Consider the following 19,072-nt stretch of genomic DNA (forward strand, 5'->3'; position numbering starts at 1 on the left):
ATATGAACCATCCACGAACGCCATCTCAGCATGCTCTCAGCCTAATAGGCCCTTTCACCGGCACGAGAGATCTACTCTGTTGCATACTCTTTTTCTTGAATGCTGCTTTGGTGACTAGAAAGAGTGATCGCTGTTCGCAACTACTTGGCTCCGAAGTAAAAATCTGAATGAGTGAGCTGCTGGTCAGCTTATATACCTGTATGTACAGGGGAGTGGCTCGGCATGCAAATCTCACTCGCCAATTCCATGGCCATTTTTCTACTACTCAGATATGATTGGGGCTCCCCATTTGTCAGTCATCGACATAACATTTAATGTGACAAACAGATAGGGAACTGCTGTTGTACATTATGGTTTATTTATAAGTCACCTTAGATAGGTGAATAAATATAAATGTTATATCTTCTTGTTCATGTCAGATATATTTATACTGGGCCAGGGGGTCACCTTGAAGCCAGAATTTTCCTGTTGCTTCAATATAAAATAGTTGAAGAGTGGTCTTTCCCTTTCTTGTTTATTGCATCCTAGTGCACCATATTCATGGAAAGTTCCAAGTGATTTAGCATAATATTATATGCATAGTACATAATATTATTATGCATGTTCTATAGAGCATCATATCATTGGTCAGGCTGTGACAACTGGATGGTAAACTTGCCAGTGCTAAAAACAGTAAGTTTTATTGCAGGCAGTTGACTTTTTTGGACTGAAATAGAGATTGCTTAAATGTTTATTGAATTCCCTGAATAAAAAGTAGGGAGGAATGTTTCTCAACAAGTTTCCATTGAAATCAGTATGTCAGTTTTTAGGTACAGATTTATTGAGATATTTCATCCAAGTTTACCAGAAACGGGTCTCAGCCTATAGTGTACCATCAACCTCAGCAGAGAAGTGGCTGCACACAGTCAAAGACCAGAGCTGGCTCATCATGTGAGGAAATGCTCTTACTGACACAGTAAAACGTTTCATTTAATACTCAAACTCAAGTCTATATATCAGGGATAGTTCACCCAAATTTTGAAATTCTTTCATCATTTACTCACCCTAATGCCATCCCCTATGTACAGTCCTGGTCAGAATTATTGGAACCCTTGGTAAATATGAACAAAGAAGCCTCTGAAAATGAATCTGCATTGTTAATCCATTGTTAAACCTCCTTTTGCCCAGATAACAGCTCTGAGTCCTGATGAACACCTGACAAGAGATCAGAGACAATTCCTCTATACACAATCTCTCCAGATCCTTCAAATTCCCAAGTCCAAGTCCTCTTCAGTTTTCAATATGGTTCAGGTCAAGGCACTAGGGTGGACATGGCAGAAGCTTCATTTTGTGCTCAGTGACCCATTTTTGTGTTGATTTTGATATTTGTTTTGGATAATTATCCTGATTGAAGATAAACCATGGCCCATTATTTATCTGTTGGTCTTTAATAGAATCCATGATGCCATGTATCTGAACAAGATGTCCAGGACCTCCAGCAGAAAAATAGACCCAGCAGTAAATAAAAGAATCCAGCAGTATATTTAATCATGCACATGGGGTACTTTTGTCTCCCTATTTGCACCAAACCCACCTTGAGTTTAATCTGACCACAAAAACCAGTCCCATTTGAAGTTCCAGTAGTGTCTGGCAACTGAATATGCTGGAGTTTGTTTTTGGGATGAGAGCAGATGATTTTTCTTCCCTCCCAAACAACATGTGGTGATTTAGGTGCTATTGACCCCAAGACTCATCTATTTTCTGCAATTCTCCAGCTGTGATCCTTGGAGAGTCTTTGGCCACTCAAACTCTCCTCCTTGCCGTGCATTATGACAATATAGACACACATCCTCTTCCAGGCAGACTTGTAACATCTTTATTGCCCTGATAATGAAAACGGGAATTTTCAATCCTTTAGCTATTTTCTCACAGCCACTTTTTTGTGAAGCTCAACAATATTTTGCTGAGCTGAAGATTGCTGATAAACTATATTCTTTGGTTGTACTCATTGTGATGGTTGACTAAGGGAATGTGGCCTTTGTGTTTCCTCATATTTATACTCCTGTGAAACAAGAAGTCATTGCTGGACAATTTTATGTTTCTAGTCACACTGGTGTGTTAAAAAATGTTAATATGAAGGGGAATATATTTGGGGCTTGAATAACCAAACACAGCGATCATGACGGTAATCCATACGACCCCAGTGGATGAATCACTTTCTTCTGAAGTGACACAATATGTGTGTGTGAATTTTTTTTTACTATTTTTTTACTATAAATCATTGCTTTATCATTGACCTGAATCCTATAGAAAACTGAAGAGGAGAGTGCATTAACATGGACTTGGGAATTTGAAGGATCTATGGAGGAATGATCTCTGATCTCTTGTCAGGTGTTCTCCAAACTCATCAGGCATTATTGGAGAAAACTCAGAGCTGTTACCTTGGTAAAAGGATGTTGCAAAAAAGTATGGAATATAAGTTACCATTAATTGTGGCCAATGTGTATTAGAGAAAAACATTTATTTCATAAAGAGATTTTCCCCAACCCATTTACATTGTTTTACTTCAATGAAAGGTTTGATTGTTGTGAATTTTTTTTAATAAAAAGTCAAAAGGATTAACAATGCTGATTTATTTTCACAGGCTTCTTTGTTCACATTTACCAAGGGTGGCAAATAATTCTGACCACGACTATATATCTTGACATTCTGAATTTTCCCCCCTCAGAATTGTGAGATAAAATGGATAGAAAAGACAATAAACTTAGTGATCTAATAATGTAATACCTATGATAATATATTTATTTCACTGATCTATAATACATCTAGTGATTTAGCTGTATACTTGCAGAATGAAGCTGACACCCCAGTGCAGAACTATGAATGCAAACAGCCATGTAGGTCACAGTGTAGAGGCTACAGCACAGGTATAAATCAGCCTTTAGACATGGCTAAATCATGTGGAAAACTTTTGATCTCTAAAGTTCACAGCTTTCCCCTGTGAATATATTACTCAAAGCAAAACTGAAAGGGCACTGCTCTGAGAAACGGGTGGTTTTCTGATAGGAAAGGCAACAAAGAGGGCTGCTATCCAACACAGAGCATTCTCCTTTAACACAGAGCACAGCTGAGGTGTTCGAGTGTGTATGGAGAGCTGCAGACTCTGAGCATTGAAGGGTTCTTCATGTCCACCTTAACGACAACAGTGTGTGTGTGTGTGTGTGTGTGTGTGTGATGCTGCAAGTCGTGTGTGCATGAAAGCACAGAGAAAAATGAAAGACAAGTTCTGGTTAAGTTTGTGTGTATTTGGTCACAGTTGTGTGATAGGATGCGTATAGCATTGATACCTAGATTAACTGTGAGTCGGACACGACTTGTCTCCAGCTCCAGACGCAGTGTGTCTGTAGAGTCTCGAGAAGTGGTTGCCATGAGAACGCCGTATGCCCGCTGGGATCGGAACCGTAGTGACACATCTTCAGCCTCTGTATGCATAGCTACAGATAACTGGACCTTCATGAACTTACTGCCATCGTAACTGAGGATGGTGGAATCTGTGGATGAGAGGTACTGTAATGTCATTGACCCTTAATATTTTTTCCCTTAATATAAAATAAAAAATAATAGCTTTTTTTCAGATAAAAAAAGACAAATAATTTATCTGTCCACAATGGAAGCGAAAATGCTGCATGCAGACTATTGACATGTGGAGTGATATGTGGAAAAGGGTTGGATTAGTCTCATCAATTCCATGAAATTGATAAATGTTGCAAACAAATCTTACCATCCACAACCAAATGCCATTCAACTTGTGTCTGCGAAATTCAATATTTAATTAATGTGCAGCGATTTGTAAAAACAGACACATGTTCATGAACAAATGTTTTCTTTTTTCTCTTGTATTAGTTATAATTGCATGCATCAAGGAATATGTGCATTTTTGGATCAAGTGGAATGCCCAGAATAATTAATGTTTTTTCTGAGTTGATTCAATTGGATTTTGAGACGTTTGTCTGATGTTTTATCAAACTTGTCTTACCCTGAGACATAGAATAGATAAAGTTACTGTTTGCCATACAAATGCTAAGTGATGGTACTTTCTGCTTCATGTCATGGCCACATTAACACCTCAGGTTGTTCTGTAAATTATTCACAAATTATGATACACAAATAGAAAAGTTTTTACAAACATGCCTGTATTTATACAAACTGCTGCACATTGATGTAATTCTGAATGTCATAGACAGGGAAGTGCATTTGATTGTGGAGAGTAAGGTACTGTCAGGGTTATGTTTAGGTCATTATTAGTTTCTGTGGTTTCTAATTATGTTATGCACCTGTTTCTAGTTATGTTGATTATTCTGTGTATTTAAAGGAACAGGCCGACTTTTTGGGACTTTAGCTTATTCACCGTATCCCCCAGAGTTAGATAAGTCCATACATACCCTTCTCATCTCCGTGCGTGCCGTAACTCTGTCTGACGCACCCACCGCTAGCCTAGCTTAGCACAAAGACTGGAGGTAAACGGCTCCAGCGAGCATACTGCTCCCAATAGTTGGGATTTATACAGTCACAGTGTGTACAAATAACAAGGTCACATGAGACACAGCCATCTTCTAACCGTACACATACTGGGAACTATATTCTCAGAAGGCGAAGCACTGCTACTTCTGCGGAGTGATTTACTCCAACTCTGAGCGAACTCTCTGCTCCTCACCACGGGGCTTCTCAGGCACTGCGAGCAAATCACTCCGCCCAAGTAGCAGTCTTCGCCTTCTGAGAATATAGTTCCCAGTATGTATACGGTTAGAAGATGGCTGTGTCTCATGTGACCTTGTTATTTGTACACGCTGTGACTATACGAATCACAACATGTAAATAGGAAAATGTTGGCTTTATTTTGTCACTTATTGGGAGCAGAATACTAGCTGAAGATGTTTACCTCCAGTCTTTGTGCTAAGCTAGGCTAGCGGTGGGTACGTCAGACAGAGTTACGGCACACATGGAGATGAGAAGGGTATGTGTGGACTTCTCTAACTCTGGGGGATACGGTGAATAAGCTAAAGTTCCAAAAAGTCGCTGTTCCATTTGTTCAGTGTCGTCTATCTATTTTATTAAAAACTTTTTTAAAAACATTATCCTGTGTCATGGGATTTACTACAACCACCCATGACAGGTACACTTGCAACATTTATCACGTTCATGGATAAATGTGCATGCATTTGTTAATCAAGTTCAATTTCAGTTTATTTCTAAAGCACATTTAAAAACATCCACAGGACGACCAAAGTGCTGTACAATAAAAGCATAAGGGTACACGATAAATAAGCAACATACAGATAAAATCACCATATAACAACCAGACAGAACTACACATTAAAAGCCAGGCTTTAAGACAGGATTTGAAATCAGATAAAGTGGAAGCCGTTCTAATGTGATTAGGACTAATTGAGACTAATTTCATCCCATTGGCATAGTGGCTTCAATGACACAAGAGAGATAAAAGTGTTCGGAGCATGGAGATCCAGATCCGGAAATGGAAAATCAAAAACTTGACAGGAACACTCAAAACATCCTTTACCTAATAAACATGACCAACCATGACCAAGTGATCGGATACTAGGACATCATCGAAAATATATATCCTTATTACAGATAAGTGGTTCCACTCGACAAATGTTGAAAATGTGTAATTTAATTAAGGTTGGAATACCAACTGCATATCAATAAAAAAAGTTGGAAAAGGAAACCGAAGACAAACTCTGATAGAATGAACACTTATGAAAAAATAAGAAAATGTAACAAGAAATCTCCGTCTAATGAAATAATATTACAATACTAAGTTTCTTCAATATATAATAAGAAATAATAAGTATTAGGCATTTAAAACAAACACCAGCCTCACCTCTCTCACAGGAGCGACCAAGATAGCCCGTCCCAGAGCAGTCACACACATAACGGTTCCATCCTTCCCTGCAGATTCCATTGTTTTGGCAGGGGTTACTGAGACACTGCTTGGGTGCCTCTTTACTGCAGGAGGGCTTTACGCCTGCTGCTTTCTGCACCTCAGCTAAGCGGCGGATATCTTTGCTCTGACCATTGATGAATAGGTCACGAATGCAGCCGACATAACCATAATTGAGCAGAGCGGTCCACACCTCAGTGGGAAACACCATATCAGCTTTATTTTCAGGCAGTCCTCCTAGATACAGGTTATCATCCAGGTCAAGAATCTCACTGTCTCCTGGTGCTTGGTATGGTGTGCGAATTGCGTTGATAGAGATAGTACCTGCAATTCAACAAAGCCAGAGAAAAATGTGAGACTGTGCAAAGAAAATCCTGTTATGTAGAGCATCAGTAAGACAAGTAAGTAAGACATAGTGATAACAGGAAAAAAATGCAACAAAGTTTGTTTCGGCTGTACAGCAGATCTAGAAGAAAATAGTGTCATTGTCCAGCTTAAGTAAGTTCAGTGATGGTTCAATTCTGTTACAAAAAAAGATATTCATTTAGTTAATTTATCTATACAGGCACTCTGGAGAAAACGTCTCGGTTACTAACGTAATCTCGGTTCCCAGAGATAACAGGGAGGCGTGATGTGAGTGATGCGTGAGTGATGCGTCTGCTAGACACTACGGGGAAATTGCATGAACCTATGGTGATGCAGCGTATCTGCACGAGCCAATCGGGGCGCATCCTGCCGAACCGAGTGCAGAGCACGCCAAGGGGGAATCTGCCAGTATAAGCAGCTTATCTCGCCATAGGATTCAGGTTAATTCGACTGAAGCGATGAACGCCAAGTCGTGTAGCACCATAGCACGGCCATCCACACAAGGCCATGCCTCTGGTGGAGTGTGCTCTGATGCCGATGGGGCATTGGAGGCCTATCAAAGCGTAAGTCAATGCAAAGGCGTCCACTATCCAGCGGGACAATCTCTGCTTTGTGACCGGAAGCCCCTTGGTGCGGCCACCGAAGCAAACGAAGAGCTGCTCTAAATGCCGAAACAGGGCAGCGCACTTTATATATACTCTTAGGGACCGGACAGGGCAGAGTAAGTGTAATTGTCGCTCATCTTCCGAAGCGGGAAAAGCAGAGAGTGAAATAACTTTAGCTCTGAATGGAGTAGAGAGCAAATTGCCCACTTACTTGAATGGGTCAAGTGAGTGGGCAATTTGCTCTCTACTCCATTCAGAGCTAAAGTTATTTCACTGTCTGCTTTTCCCGCTTCGGAAGATGAGCGACAATTACACTGACGCTAGCAGGAGTGCGGTCTTAAGCGAAAGTGGCCGTAGCTTGGCTGACTGTAGCGGCTCAAAGGGGAGCCCTTTGAGAGCCCTAAGGACCATCGATAGGTCCCAAGAGGGTAAGGTAAGAGGACGAGGCGGGTCGAGTCTCCTTGTCCCTTTCAAGAACCGAACAGCCAGGTTGCTTCTACCCAGCGATTGGCAGGCCACAGGAGCGGGGTATGCTGCTATGGCTGCCACATAGACTTTGAGCATGGAGGGGGTGCTACCCGCATCCCTTGGCTCCTGTAGGAAGGAAAGCACCAGCAGTTCTTCACATGAAATAGGGTCTTGGTTCTGGACTGAACACCAGTCAGAGAAAACAGACCACTTAAGGGCATAGAGGCGTCTATGGACGGGGCTCTAGCTTCAGAGATAGTATTCAGGACTCTCGCTGGTAGGTCCGTAAGTTCCTGTTGCGGGGCCATATGTAGGGGCACACAGCTTGGGTTGGAGATGCCAGTCGCGTTCAGTTGGTGTTCACAGTCGGTGTTTAAAATCTGCTGCAGGCGATCATTGAGAGAGAGAGAATGTTGGAGAACGAGAGGAGAAGTCGCTTTCTTTAGAGAAAGCAGTCCGTGAACACAGCAAGGGGAGACTCGCGCTCTCGTAATGAGACCTCAGTCTTCATTGAACACGGCTTGCGGGGGCGGGCGCGGCAAGCGACACAAGAATATGCTCTATGAGTATCATCTGATAGGAAATCCCCTTGCTGCAGGGAGAGTGAGCTCAGCTAATAAGTGCGCACAGATCACTGCACTGTTATGGCTGTGCAGTAGCACTGCGATTATAGAATTAAAGGCTATTGAATAAAAGGAGTTTTCCCCCATAGCGTCTAGCAGACGCAATATGAGTAAACATTTCGAAAGGGAACAGTGATGTCATCGTCCAGCTCAGTTCAGTTCTCTTATAATGGTGTAAATGCAGGCAGATCAATAATATTGTTGAATATTATCTTGTAAGGAAACCTTCCTGTAAGTACATCTTTATTCTTATTGTTCTTGCAAATATTTAAATATTCATGAAAAAAACACTGTCACTCTTATCTCGCTCAGAGTGTGAGGCCAGGGTAACAAATCAGTTTATGTAATTACCAGCTCTCAGGATGGAGTGGAAAACACAGCTGGAGGCCAAATCTAATTTTCAGCTTGATATCGCAAGGCATTTTGGCCAGGAACACTTGCTAACAATAAGCAAATCAAAAACAAGCTGCTGTTCAGCTGTTGTGTTGTGTAGCAGAATTAGGTGAGACAAAAGGGGAGTATTCTAAAAACGCTATTCTCTTTGCTCGAAGCAGACAGTGAACAAACTTTTACTGTGGTGGGGTGATGCTGCAGAGTATTCAAGGCCTTTGTCTTTGAAGTGTACTTAAAAACCGATTATTCAAACCATTTTAACATTTTACTTCCATGTTTTTCTTTTTAAGCAGTATTTTCTCACGCTTTTATGGTCTGCATTCTAAAACCGTTTTTCATAAAGTTCATAAATGGAATTTCCTATTGACAAATATAAAGTAAAAATGAGTGAAATGACTAATTATATCCAGCATATATTAAGCATGTATAGCTGTAACATGTAAGCAGGTACGAGGCAGAGAGGGAATCCAGATGCAAGCACAAGTATTAATAGAAAAACATAAACACAAAATAATCCAGGAACAAAGGTAAAATCCACAAAGAGAAGCCAGGAGAACAACGACAGAAATGCACAAACAGCAGTAACAACCAACAAACCACAACTGAAGCACGGATGTTTAAATAGACAGGCTAACAAGGGGCTAACGAGGGACAGGTGTTGGTGACTGATGTCATGGGAACTAATAAGGGTAACTATGGTGACAAACAAGGTACAAGGCAAAACAGGAACCAAACACAGGAAGTGAACACAGAAACAATGGGGAACTAAGAATTCACTTTAACATAAAAGTCCTACAAAACACAAGACAGTGCAGGGATTGTGACAATAGCATGTAGGAAGCAGAGACTAACGACAAACCATGCTTCTAACCACAGGTGAAGAGCTGTTGTTCCAACCACACAAGCTTGTGATGCTGTTTGTGAATGGTTGTTGGAACGGTAGTTTCAAGAAATACCAAATTACTCAACTACCATCGTAACAATGGAACATGTGACCACAGTTGGCTAACAATGGGAAACACACTCCTGTTAAGCAGTCATCTGATCTCATACACAAGCTCTAGTAAAATATTACCTGATTTTCCATCCCTCCGGAAATCCACATGATACCACTCCCCATCATTCACTTTTTTGTTAACAGCCAGTGTCTTGGTTGTGCCTGATCCCATATCCAGAAGCAGGTACAAAAGACCATCCAGTATCTCAATGGCAAAGAAGTCCACCTTCAGTGTGAGAGGGCTCTTGGTTTCTTTGGTCTGTTGCTTAGGTTTCCCATGGTTAAAGAGCAGAAGTCCATTGGGCTCAGTGGTGCGAAAGTCAAAGGAAATAGAACCGGTCTTCTTAGTGTTCCATTTAAGAAGTGTGATGAAGGATTCCGGTGTCTCAAACGTGATGGGATCTAATGCGACAACATTCTCACACTTGAAGGAAACAACTCCATGGATCTTCATTTTGGGGTCGCCTTTAAAAGCCAGTCTGGACAGCTCCAGTCGAACGTCACTGTTTTTATATACAACCTACAGATATATAACAATGTCAGTTGAACAGAAATAATATGAGAAACCTCTGATCTAAACTGTGTTTGTAGAACCCTTACATGAATGGGTGGAAGATTGATTGATTGACACGTGTCTTTTTCACTAAAATGAAATCATAACAATTTTGTACAATTGTGTAATTATTAAGTAAGTCCATAGCCACATTTAGAATTGTTGGGAAAAGATGGAACAGACATGCTTTTATTAAGGAAAGCTGTGATTTTATTTAAAAAAGGTTAGAGAGAAAAGTAACGCACCATGGAGCAACAGTGCTACCCACGCTATCAAGAGAGAAAAACCCATTAAAAAAAGGCTCTAAAAGCAGCCCGGGCCGAGCATCTCCACAAACTCATCGAAAATAACTAAAACAATCCAAGGTTCTTGTTTAGTACAGTTGCTAGATTAACAAATAACACCTGAACAAATTATTCCATTACAGTTTAGTAGCAATGCCTTTATGAATTTCTTCACTGAGAAAATCGAAAGCATCAGAAATACAATTGTTAATGTATAACCTTTGACAGAGTTTTATGATTCAGCCTCAGTTATCGCTTATCATTGCATCTAAACCAACATGTTTATTAGATCCAATACCCACTAAATTACTGAAAGAGTTGTTATCTGTAGCAGAAGAGCCTCTTCTCAATATTATTAACTCGTCTTTATCTCTAGGTCATGTCCCAAGACCGTTCAAGCTGGCAGTTATTAAGCCTCTCATTAACAAACCAAAATTAGATTCAAATTACAGACCCATTTCAAATTTTCCATTTATGTCTAAAATACTAGAAAAAGTTGTGTCTGCTCAATTGTGCTCTTTCTTGCAAGAAAATGATATCTATGAAAAAAGTAAGCTTCTGACCAAGGCTGTATCTCATAACTAGCTTTACTTGATCTTAGTGCTGCGTTTGACACTATAGATCATAAAATGCTATTAAATCGAATACAAAATTACACTGGTATATAGGGACAGGCATTAAGGTGGTTTAGATCGTACCTATAAGACCGTTACCGTTTTGTCTACAACCCCATTTCCAGAAAAGTTGGGACATTTTGTAAAATGCAATAAAATCAAGACTCTGTGATGTGTTAATTCTCTTTAACCTTTTTTTTTTTTTTTACTGACAAAAGTACAAAGAAAAGTTTTCCAATGTTTTCACTGACCAACACAATTGTATTTTGTAAATACTAGTGCAGTGCCCGTGCAAAATCAGTTTTTGTGTGTGTTTTTAGTAATTGTTGGTTTGGTGTGTTGGAGTGCTCATTGTTACAATTACACAGCAAAAGTTCAGTAACATTTTTATTTGTGCACAGTAGAAAGCAAATACTGATACTGACATAATGACATACAATAAATATGGAAAATTGAACTACACGATTCAGGGAGCAGGATACACAGTGAACTCGTTGAACAATTGATGGCCGTGAAAGAGACTGTGAACGTATTGAATAGGATATGTTTAGTTGGTGAATAGCATAGGCTACTATTACACAGTAGCGATAACGTTAAGCGCACCAGAATAAAATATAATATTCAGAAATAAACAGTGTAGCTGACTTACAGTTTCAGTTAACATCCACAAAACTTTTTTTATAACTGTTGGGGGTATTGTGTTTGGGTGTAAAAGAGCTTCTCAGTCTTTGTAAGCAAAGATGGGTCATGGCTCATCACTTTGTGGCAAATATCATGAGAGAATTGTCAAACAATTCAAAAATCACATTTCTCAATGCAAGATTGCAAAGAATTTATGTCTTTCACCATCTTCCATACATAATATTGTGAAAAGATTCAGGGAATCCAGAGAAATCTCAGTGTGTGTTGGGCAAGGCAGGAGACCTCTGTTGAATGTGCGTGACCTTTGAGCCCTCAGATGGCATTGCATGAGAAACCATCATGCTACTCTGTTAAATACAGCCACATGTGCTCAGGAGTACTTTTAGAAAACCATTTTCACTGAACACAGTCTGATGCCGCATCAAGAAATGCCACTTGAATCTCTGTTATGCAAGGAGAAAGCTATACATCTGTTCTATGCAGAGATGCCAGCGAGTTCAGATGGTCTAGAAGACAGTGGAAAGGTGTGCTGCGGTCAGATGAGTCCATGTTTAAGCTTGTTTTTGGAAAAAAAAATGGACATCGAGTTCTCAGTCCCAAAGACGAAAGGGACCAACCAGACTTTGGCATCAGTGCAAATGGCATGGGTAACTTGCATTTGTGTGAAGGTACCACTGACATGAAGGCATATATTTAGATTATACAGAGACATAAACTGCCATCAAGATGACATCTTTCCTGGGAAGCAAAACAAGGCCAGGCCTCATTCTGCACATGCTAAAACTGAATGTTTTCTAGACACTGCACCATAGAAGGAATGTGCCTGACAGGAATCAGACCTGCAGTCCAGATCTGTGTTTTATTGAACATGTATGATCCATCAGGAAAAAGAGAATTGGACAGTGATGACCACGGGCTGTTGAGCAGCTGTCTTGTATCAGACAAGATATATATTATTCTAATAATATATATATTATTCAAATATTCCACTTGCAAAACTTCAACAATTAGTTTCCTCAATTCTCAAACATTTAAAAAGTGTAATTAAAAGGAAAGGTGATGTGACACAGTGGTGAACATGCCTCTGTCCCATTTTTTTGGAGTGTGTAGCAGCCATCAAAATCAAAACTTGTTTATATTTACAAAATAAAATCAAGTTGGTCAGTGAAAACATTGGAAATATTTTCTTTGTACATTTGTCAGTTAAATAAAGGTTCAAGAGAATTAACAAATCACAGATTTTTTATTTTATTGCTTTTTAAAAAATGTCTCAACTTTTCTTGAAATGGGGTTGTATTTAAAAGGGGGAAAAAAAATCTAAGTTAACGTCAGTAAATTATGGAGAGCCACAAGGCTCTGCATTAGGCCCTAGGTTATTTTCAATATATATGTTGCCACTTGGTAATATTATAAGAAAACAATATTATGGAATTAGTTAGTGGTAATATTATGGAATTAGTTTCCACTGTTATGTCGATGATACTCAGTTATATATTTTACAAGATGAAAACTCTAAATTATCCAAGTTGACAGAGTTGTGTTAAAGATATAAAATATAGGATAACCTGTAATTGTCTTCTAATAAATTCAGATAAGACTGAGGTATTACTTATTGGACCAAAAACCTGTACACAGAATCTCTTAGAATACAATTTGCATTTAGAAGGATGTACTGTTACTTTATCCTCTACAGTTGAAGACCTGGGAGTTATATTAGACAGCAACTTGTCTTTCGGAAATCATATTTCATATGTTACAAAAACAGCCTTCTTCCACCTTAGAAACGCCGCTAAGCTTGTATATGTACATTTCTGAAATACATAACTTGGACACGTCACCTTTGATAACAGATCACTCTAAATTGTAATGTAGACGCATGCAATTTCTGTAAAGATGCTTTTAAAACGATATGTAATGTGAAAAGCGCTATACAAATAAATGTGAATTTAATTGAATTGAATTTATTTTTGAAAAACGTGATATTATGGTGAGCTTGTATTTTTAAATGTGGTAGTCTTTCAACCACAATTGACTCACTGACAATTTTGTGTTTGAATACTGGCATAATGGGCTAAAATAAACAAACAATACAATGACATTACATGCATGCATGCATGATAGACATGCAATCAGCTAACATATTTTTTTTAGGCCTTCCTCTTTAGGATATATGAATATAGACAGAGAACCATCTAACTGTCCCATAAAGAGAAGCTTTAACGTAATTCAGTGTGTTGCGTTTGTATTCTGGGCTCATCTGCTTGGTTGTATATAGTATACATCAATAAGGAGAAGATAAAATAAGAAAAATAAGAAAATAAGAAAGTAAAATATTAATGTGGCTTTCACCTTTCAATGCCATGAATGCAAAAAGCAAACTCCAAAAAGCACCATTTATGTAAAATAATAAATTTAAATGTAATCTGCTTTACACGTGAGTTGAGGTTTGTGAACCAAAGTGCAGTCTTTTATTTAAATAAGAAAAACAAAATTCCGAAAAGACAAAAAGGAAACGACTAAATCTAGACTTGACTGTAAAGTGGGTTGATATTTACTGTGGGAGAGGTTAAAGAGAACCTCAGTGCTCCTCCTACAGTGAATTCATGCTCAACCCTATCCATAATGAGCACTGTAGTTAACAAGGTCAATTGCTTACAAAACATGTAATGGTTAATTAAAGGCTCTTTGAACCTGTTTTGCTCTGCAAACAAAGTTTAGGCTATTTCTCTCTTGAAAATGAATGAATCTATCACCATGACAGAAACAGAAGCTTCTATAAAGCTCTATAAAGCTTCATCTGCACTGATATATTGTAGTAGGTATTTTACCTCCCTCAGACAACCCATAAAGTTGTTGCTAACAGGTGATCCAGGCAAGTCGGCTGTACCAGGACTTCCTCCAACATAGAAAAAGTCATCAGAGCCAAGCATAGCATAGTCCTCTTGAGTATATCCTGTGGTGGTCAGTATTCCATCCACAGATATTGTTACCTAAAGAACAAACCACAGGAAAATTAAATACAGGCACCACTTTGCTACTGTCTGGATTTTGGTTTCTTCAGTCACTAAGATGCACTGAACACTGCATAATGACACAATGGAGAACACACCAGTGGTCACTTGATCGTAACACACCAATTCATTGGCTGATGGTCCTGAAGTGCCACCCATAAGGAGCTGCATAACCTGTCACCATCACCTCTGATTTTCTCATCTTCAGTGCACTATAGTTTCAGCCCCTTTTGTCTAGCCACTCGCCTTTAAGTTGATTATTCCCTTTTTGAGTGACAAGGTGGCATTTCTGAAGTGTCTGCCTTAATGAACGGGCATCATTGTCCTGTTTGGGGGTTTGTCATGCGGAGGCCATGTTGGAAGGATATGGATTTCCACACTTCAAGATCTTGAGCAATCATGAGCTTCGGACAATGCTTTCACTGTGGGAGACTATCAGGCCACATTCTAGTCACCTAGCTATGAGGTGCAGAAGTGGACGAGTTCTGACACTCAGGAGGTCATGAGCCATTGCACACTTTACGAGTCAGTTAACCCGATAATCGCGTCAAAGCAGCTGGTACACGGCGGGACTGTACTGCACAGCGAACCGGTAGCAATCACATGAGCTAAACACAGAGACTGGAGCTTTCAGTGTTGCTGCTATAGTTTCGGATAGAAAAAAGAAAAGAATAAAAAGACGAATGTGCAAATAATTGGGTGAAAAGCAGAGAACAGCACAGCTATCTTTTCAACAAAACCACTACAAAGTGTGGCCTATATATCAATGTCAGTGTGTGTGTGTCAGTGTATGCGCACACTGTAGGGTTGCAGCAACTACTGGGCTATAATAATAATCATAGATCTAGCCTATGTGACGTGGTTGTGTATGATTTGGCAATAGAGAACAGCCTATTCACTGGTCAAACTTTTTAAACATGTTTGAAAATTATCAGGAGGTCGGGAGTTGCTCGAAACGTACTCGGCTCAGCTTGTAATTGCTCTCACACACTGCGAGCCGCGACCATACGAGCATCAATGATTTCCGATTTTTCCCGAGCGAAATCTCTAGAGCTCGTACGTAAAGCAAAAATCACACTGTGTATGCCCAGCTTAAAGGAGCAACAGATGGAGATTTGAAGCTTTCTCTCTCTACCTGTCCTAGCTCACATTGCTCAATGAAGCAGCAGACGGCTGCATTCCAGATGCACCTGTAATGTAGGCCAGTAAGAGCTGTGCGTGTAAACCTCACTCCCCTGGCCTCAAGAGGCGCACTAGCAACTGATGCTAGAGACTGCGGTCTTTAGCGAACTTGTTAGTATGCCCACCTCCCATGCCAGAGACACCGGTTCGAATCCTGCTTGGTGTGGGTCAAGTAGAACTGGGTACATTTGGTGCTGTGACCTGGATGGGAGTGAAGTTTAAAGTGGTAAGAGTGCAATGGAAGCAAGCTAGTAAGAGCTGTTCATGTAAACCTCAAGTGCATACTTGGGTCCATCGCCTTAAATTGTTCTGCAAGGTACACAAACCTATGCAGCAATGGTGAGTATGACCAGCAACGCAGTGTCTTGTTCCCACTTGGGGACCCAGGGTTACAATCAGTAACCTAGATACAAAAGTAACCTTTTGTAGGAACTCAGAGGTGCCTCCAGTTCAGAAGGCACCTCTGAATTTCAAAAGGGTAATTCATCAGATATTTACAAGACCTGGGTCTGGGAGTGAACTGGGACAGACGCGTTTCCTGGATCTAGAGCTAGATTCAGTGGAAATGTCACCGGTTTGTGTCAGATCATTTCTGTAATTAGTGGAGATACTCATGTGCCTGCCGTTCAAGCCTTTTATTTGTATCAGACAAGTTCTTTTCTCATAAGACAGCTCTGTTGTTAGCTTTGGCCTTGTTTGAGAGACTAGGCTATTTGCATGCATCATTGTTATTTCTTTTTGCATGGATTTTGCACCAGTCCTTTTCATTTCCCTTGTTCCAGATGAACAGGAAAGACTTTAATATCCTATGTTGACCGTATTGATCAATGGTGCACGTCTGAGCAGCTTTTTTCGTGGTAATAAGAGAGGAGCTGCAGACACTTTCACATTGGCTAATGGATGTGATTTCCAAAGCTTATGAGGTGTACGGGCTGCTTTCGTCTCTGGGTATCCAGACACATTCAACTCAGCGTGGGTCCTTGCTAAAGCCTCTCTTTTCAGGACTTGGTCGTGTCTTCAAATTTTTGTCAGGTTTTATAACCCGGATAAGGGTTTGGCTTTGTCTTTCTGAGAAGTTTTTAAATGTATTGCCTGTTAGTGTGCAGCATCTTCTTACAACACAGACTTGAGTATTTACATTTACGGTTTGCATGGCACGACAGCACATCATTTCCACTGTATCATTATGGTTTGTAAACCCTGCAGAAAATTTTAGACGATGGACCCAAGTATGCACCCAAGGGCGCTGTTATGTAACTCCTTATGGGCGGATCTTCAGCGCCATCAGCCAATGAATTGGTGTGATTCTATAGGGCTTCTGACCTTGTGACCACTAACATGTTCTCCATTGTACAGCGTCTCATTCCCACTCTGGGAACCAGGGTTACATTCAGGAACCTATAACGTTTTATTTTCCTTTTCCTTTATTTTCTTTAGACTAAAACACATTTGTGTGTCTCTTTTCTTTAATTTATTGCATGACTTCGAAGGTATATGTTTGAAGGCTTAATTTACTTGAATACAATTAGGTGTTGATGTATTAAACAAACAACAGCATTAGTATCGCCCCATTACAACTTAAAATTAATTGACAGACACAAAAATGGTGTTAGTAACTAAGATAGTCTTGTAAGGATATTTAATTGTAAGTAAATTAAAAGAAAACCATGCAACAGGGTTAAAAATGAAAGCACACTATTTTTAGTAGTGCCACAATTTAGTCAAGAAATCAAAATCTCATGCAGTTTAATGCACATTAATTATAAACAGATATTGTGAATTTTATGTGTATACAGAGCATACAGTGAGGAAAATAAGTATTTGAACACCCTGCTATTTTGCAAGTTCTCCCACTTGGAAATCATGGAGGGGTCTGAAATTGTCATCGTAGGTGCATGTCCACTGTGAGAGACAATCAAAAAAAAAAAAATCCAGAAATCACAATATATGATTTTTTAACTATTTATTTGTATGATACAGCTGCAAATAAGTATTTGAACACCTGTCTATCAGCTAGAATTCTGACCCTCAAAGACCTGTTAGTCTGCCTTTAAAATGTCCACCTCCACTCCATTTATTATCCTAAATTAGATGCACCTGTTTGAGGTCGTTAGCTGCATAAAGACACCTGTCCACCCCATACAATCAGTAAGAATCCAACTACTAACATGGCCAAGACCAAAGAGCTGTCCAAAGACACCAGAGGCAAAATTGTACACCTCCACAAGGCTGGAAAGGGCTACGGGGAAATTGCCAAGCAGCTTGGTGAAAAAAGGTCCACTGTTGGAGCAATCATTAGAAAATGGAAGAAGCTAAACATGACTGTCAGTCTCCCTCGGACTGGGGCTCCATGCAAGATCTCACCTCGTGGGGTCTCAATGATCCTAAGAAAGGTGAGAAATCAGCCCAGAACTACACGGGAGGAGCTGGTCAATGACCTGAAAAGAGCTGGGACCACCGTTTCCAAGGTTACTGTTGGTAATACACTAAGACGTCATGGTTTGAAATCATGCATGGCACGGAAGGTTCCCCTGCTTAAACCAGCACATGTCAAGGCCCGTCTTAAAGCTGCCGTCGGCAACATTTTTTTGATCAAATTCACTGAAATTGACACTATAATCCGACAGAACAACATAAATAAGGTGGTTTTAGAAAAAAACACGAGCTTCTAACTCCACCTAACTCCACCTGGAGCGTGTTATTTGTTTTGCAAAAATCCACCGCTCCCGTCTCATCGGGTCCAATCAGTGCAGGGGGGTGTGAGATCTGACTGTCAATCACAGGTCGTGCACACGCCACAGATCCCGCTCCCCCCTCGCGCACATTACAATCACATGCACACGCCTGAAGTTCGCGCAGTAACGAAGAGAGATGGCGGAAAGGATTCAAATTCCTCGGTTAACCAAAGGACCTAGGATTTCAAAAACAACGAAGGAAAATAAAACACCTTTAGAAAATAAAGAATTAAAGAAAGAAAGAGACCGTGCCCGTAATAAAACCAGGATCAACATCGGTGCAGCATTTGAAAGGTGGAGGGATTTGCGTGACTTTTTTGGGTTCAAGATGGATGCAGATCTTGCAATATTTCTCCTCGACAGGTAATTGTGCTTTATCAACCACTTACTTTATTTCTTAGTGTTATGTTAGTAATCTAAGTATGCCTGCCGCATATACCATATTGCACTAATAGCGTTTCAGACAGACGATGTTGTTTATTTACGATTAATTGGTGGGTAATCCATTTTTTTTTTATCTAATATGACTTAGACAATTATGCTATGAGGCTGACAAATTGCTATCTATGGGTATATTAGCCAGGGCAGCATACCTCCGAGTACTCCATGGTGTTGATCGATGCTTATGAGACGGGCGCGTTCACAGAAAATCTGGTGC

At 39.9% G+C, this 19,072-nt stretch overlaps 1 protein-coding gene across 5 annotated transcripts in view; it reads right to left on the reverse strand.

The window, feature by feature from the left end:
• LOC311069980 (neurexin-1a-like) overlaps positions 1-19,072 on the reverse strand; it is a 121,031-nt gene that overhangs the window by 53,104 nt on the left and 48,855 nt on the right. For all 5 annotated transcript variants that reach the window (XM_084093613.1, XM_084093612.1, XM_084093611.1 and 2 more), the window contains 4 exons: positions 14,315-14,476; positions 9,472-9,913; positions 5,882-6,265; positions 3,327-3,530 (listed from right to left, as the gene is read on the reverse strand). In XM_084093613.1, coding sequence (XP_083949739.1) covers positions 3,327-3,530; positions 5,882-6,265; positions 9,472-9,913; positions 14,315-14,476 — 1,192 coding nt within the window. The remainder of the gene's footprint in view (positions 1-3,326; positions 3,531-5,881; positions 6,266-9,471; positions 9,914-14,314; positions 14,477-19,072) is intronic.

The sequence above is a fragment of the Abramis brama genome (assembly GCF_963993115.1).
Source record: "Abramis brama genome assembly, chromosome: 19".
Classification (NCBI taxonomy): domain Eukaryota; kingdom Metazoa; phylum Chordata; class Actinopteri; order Cypriniformes; family Leuciscidae; genus Abramis; species Abramis brama.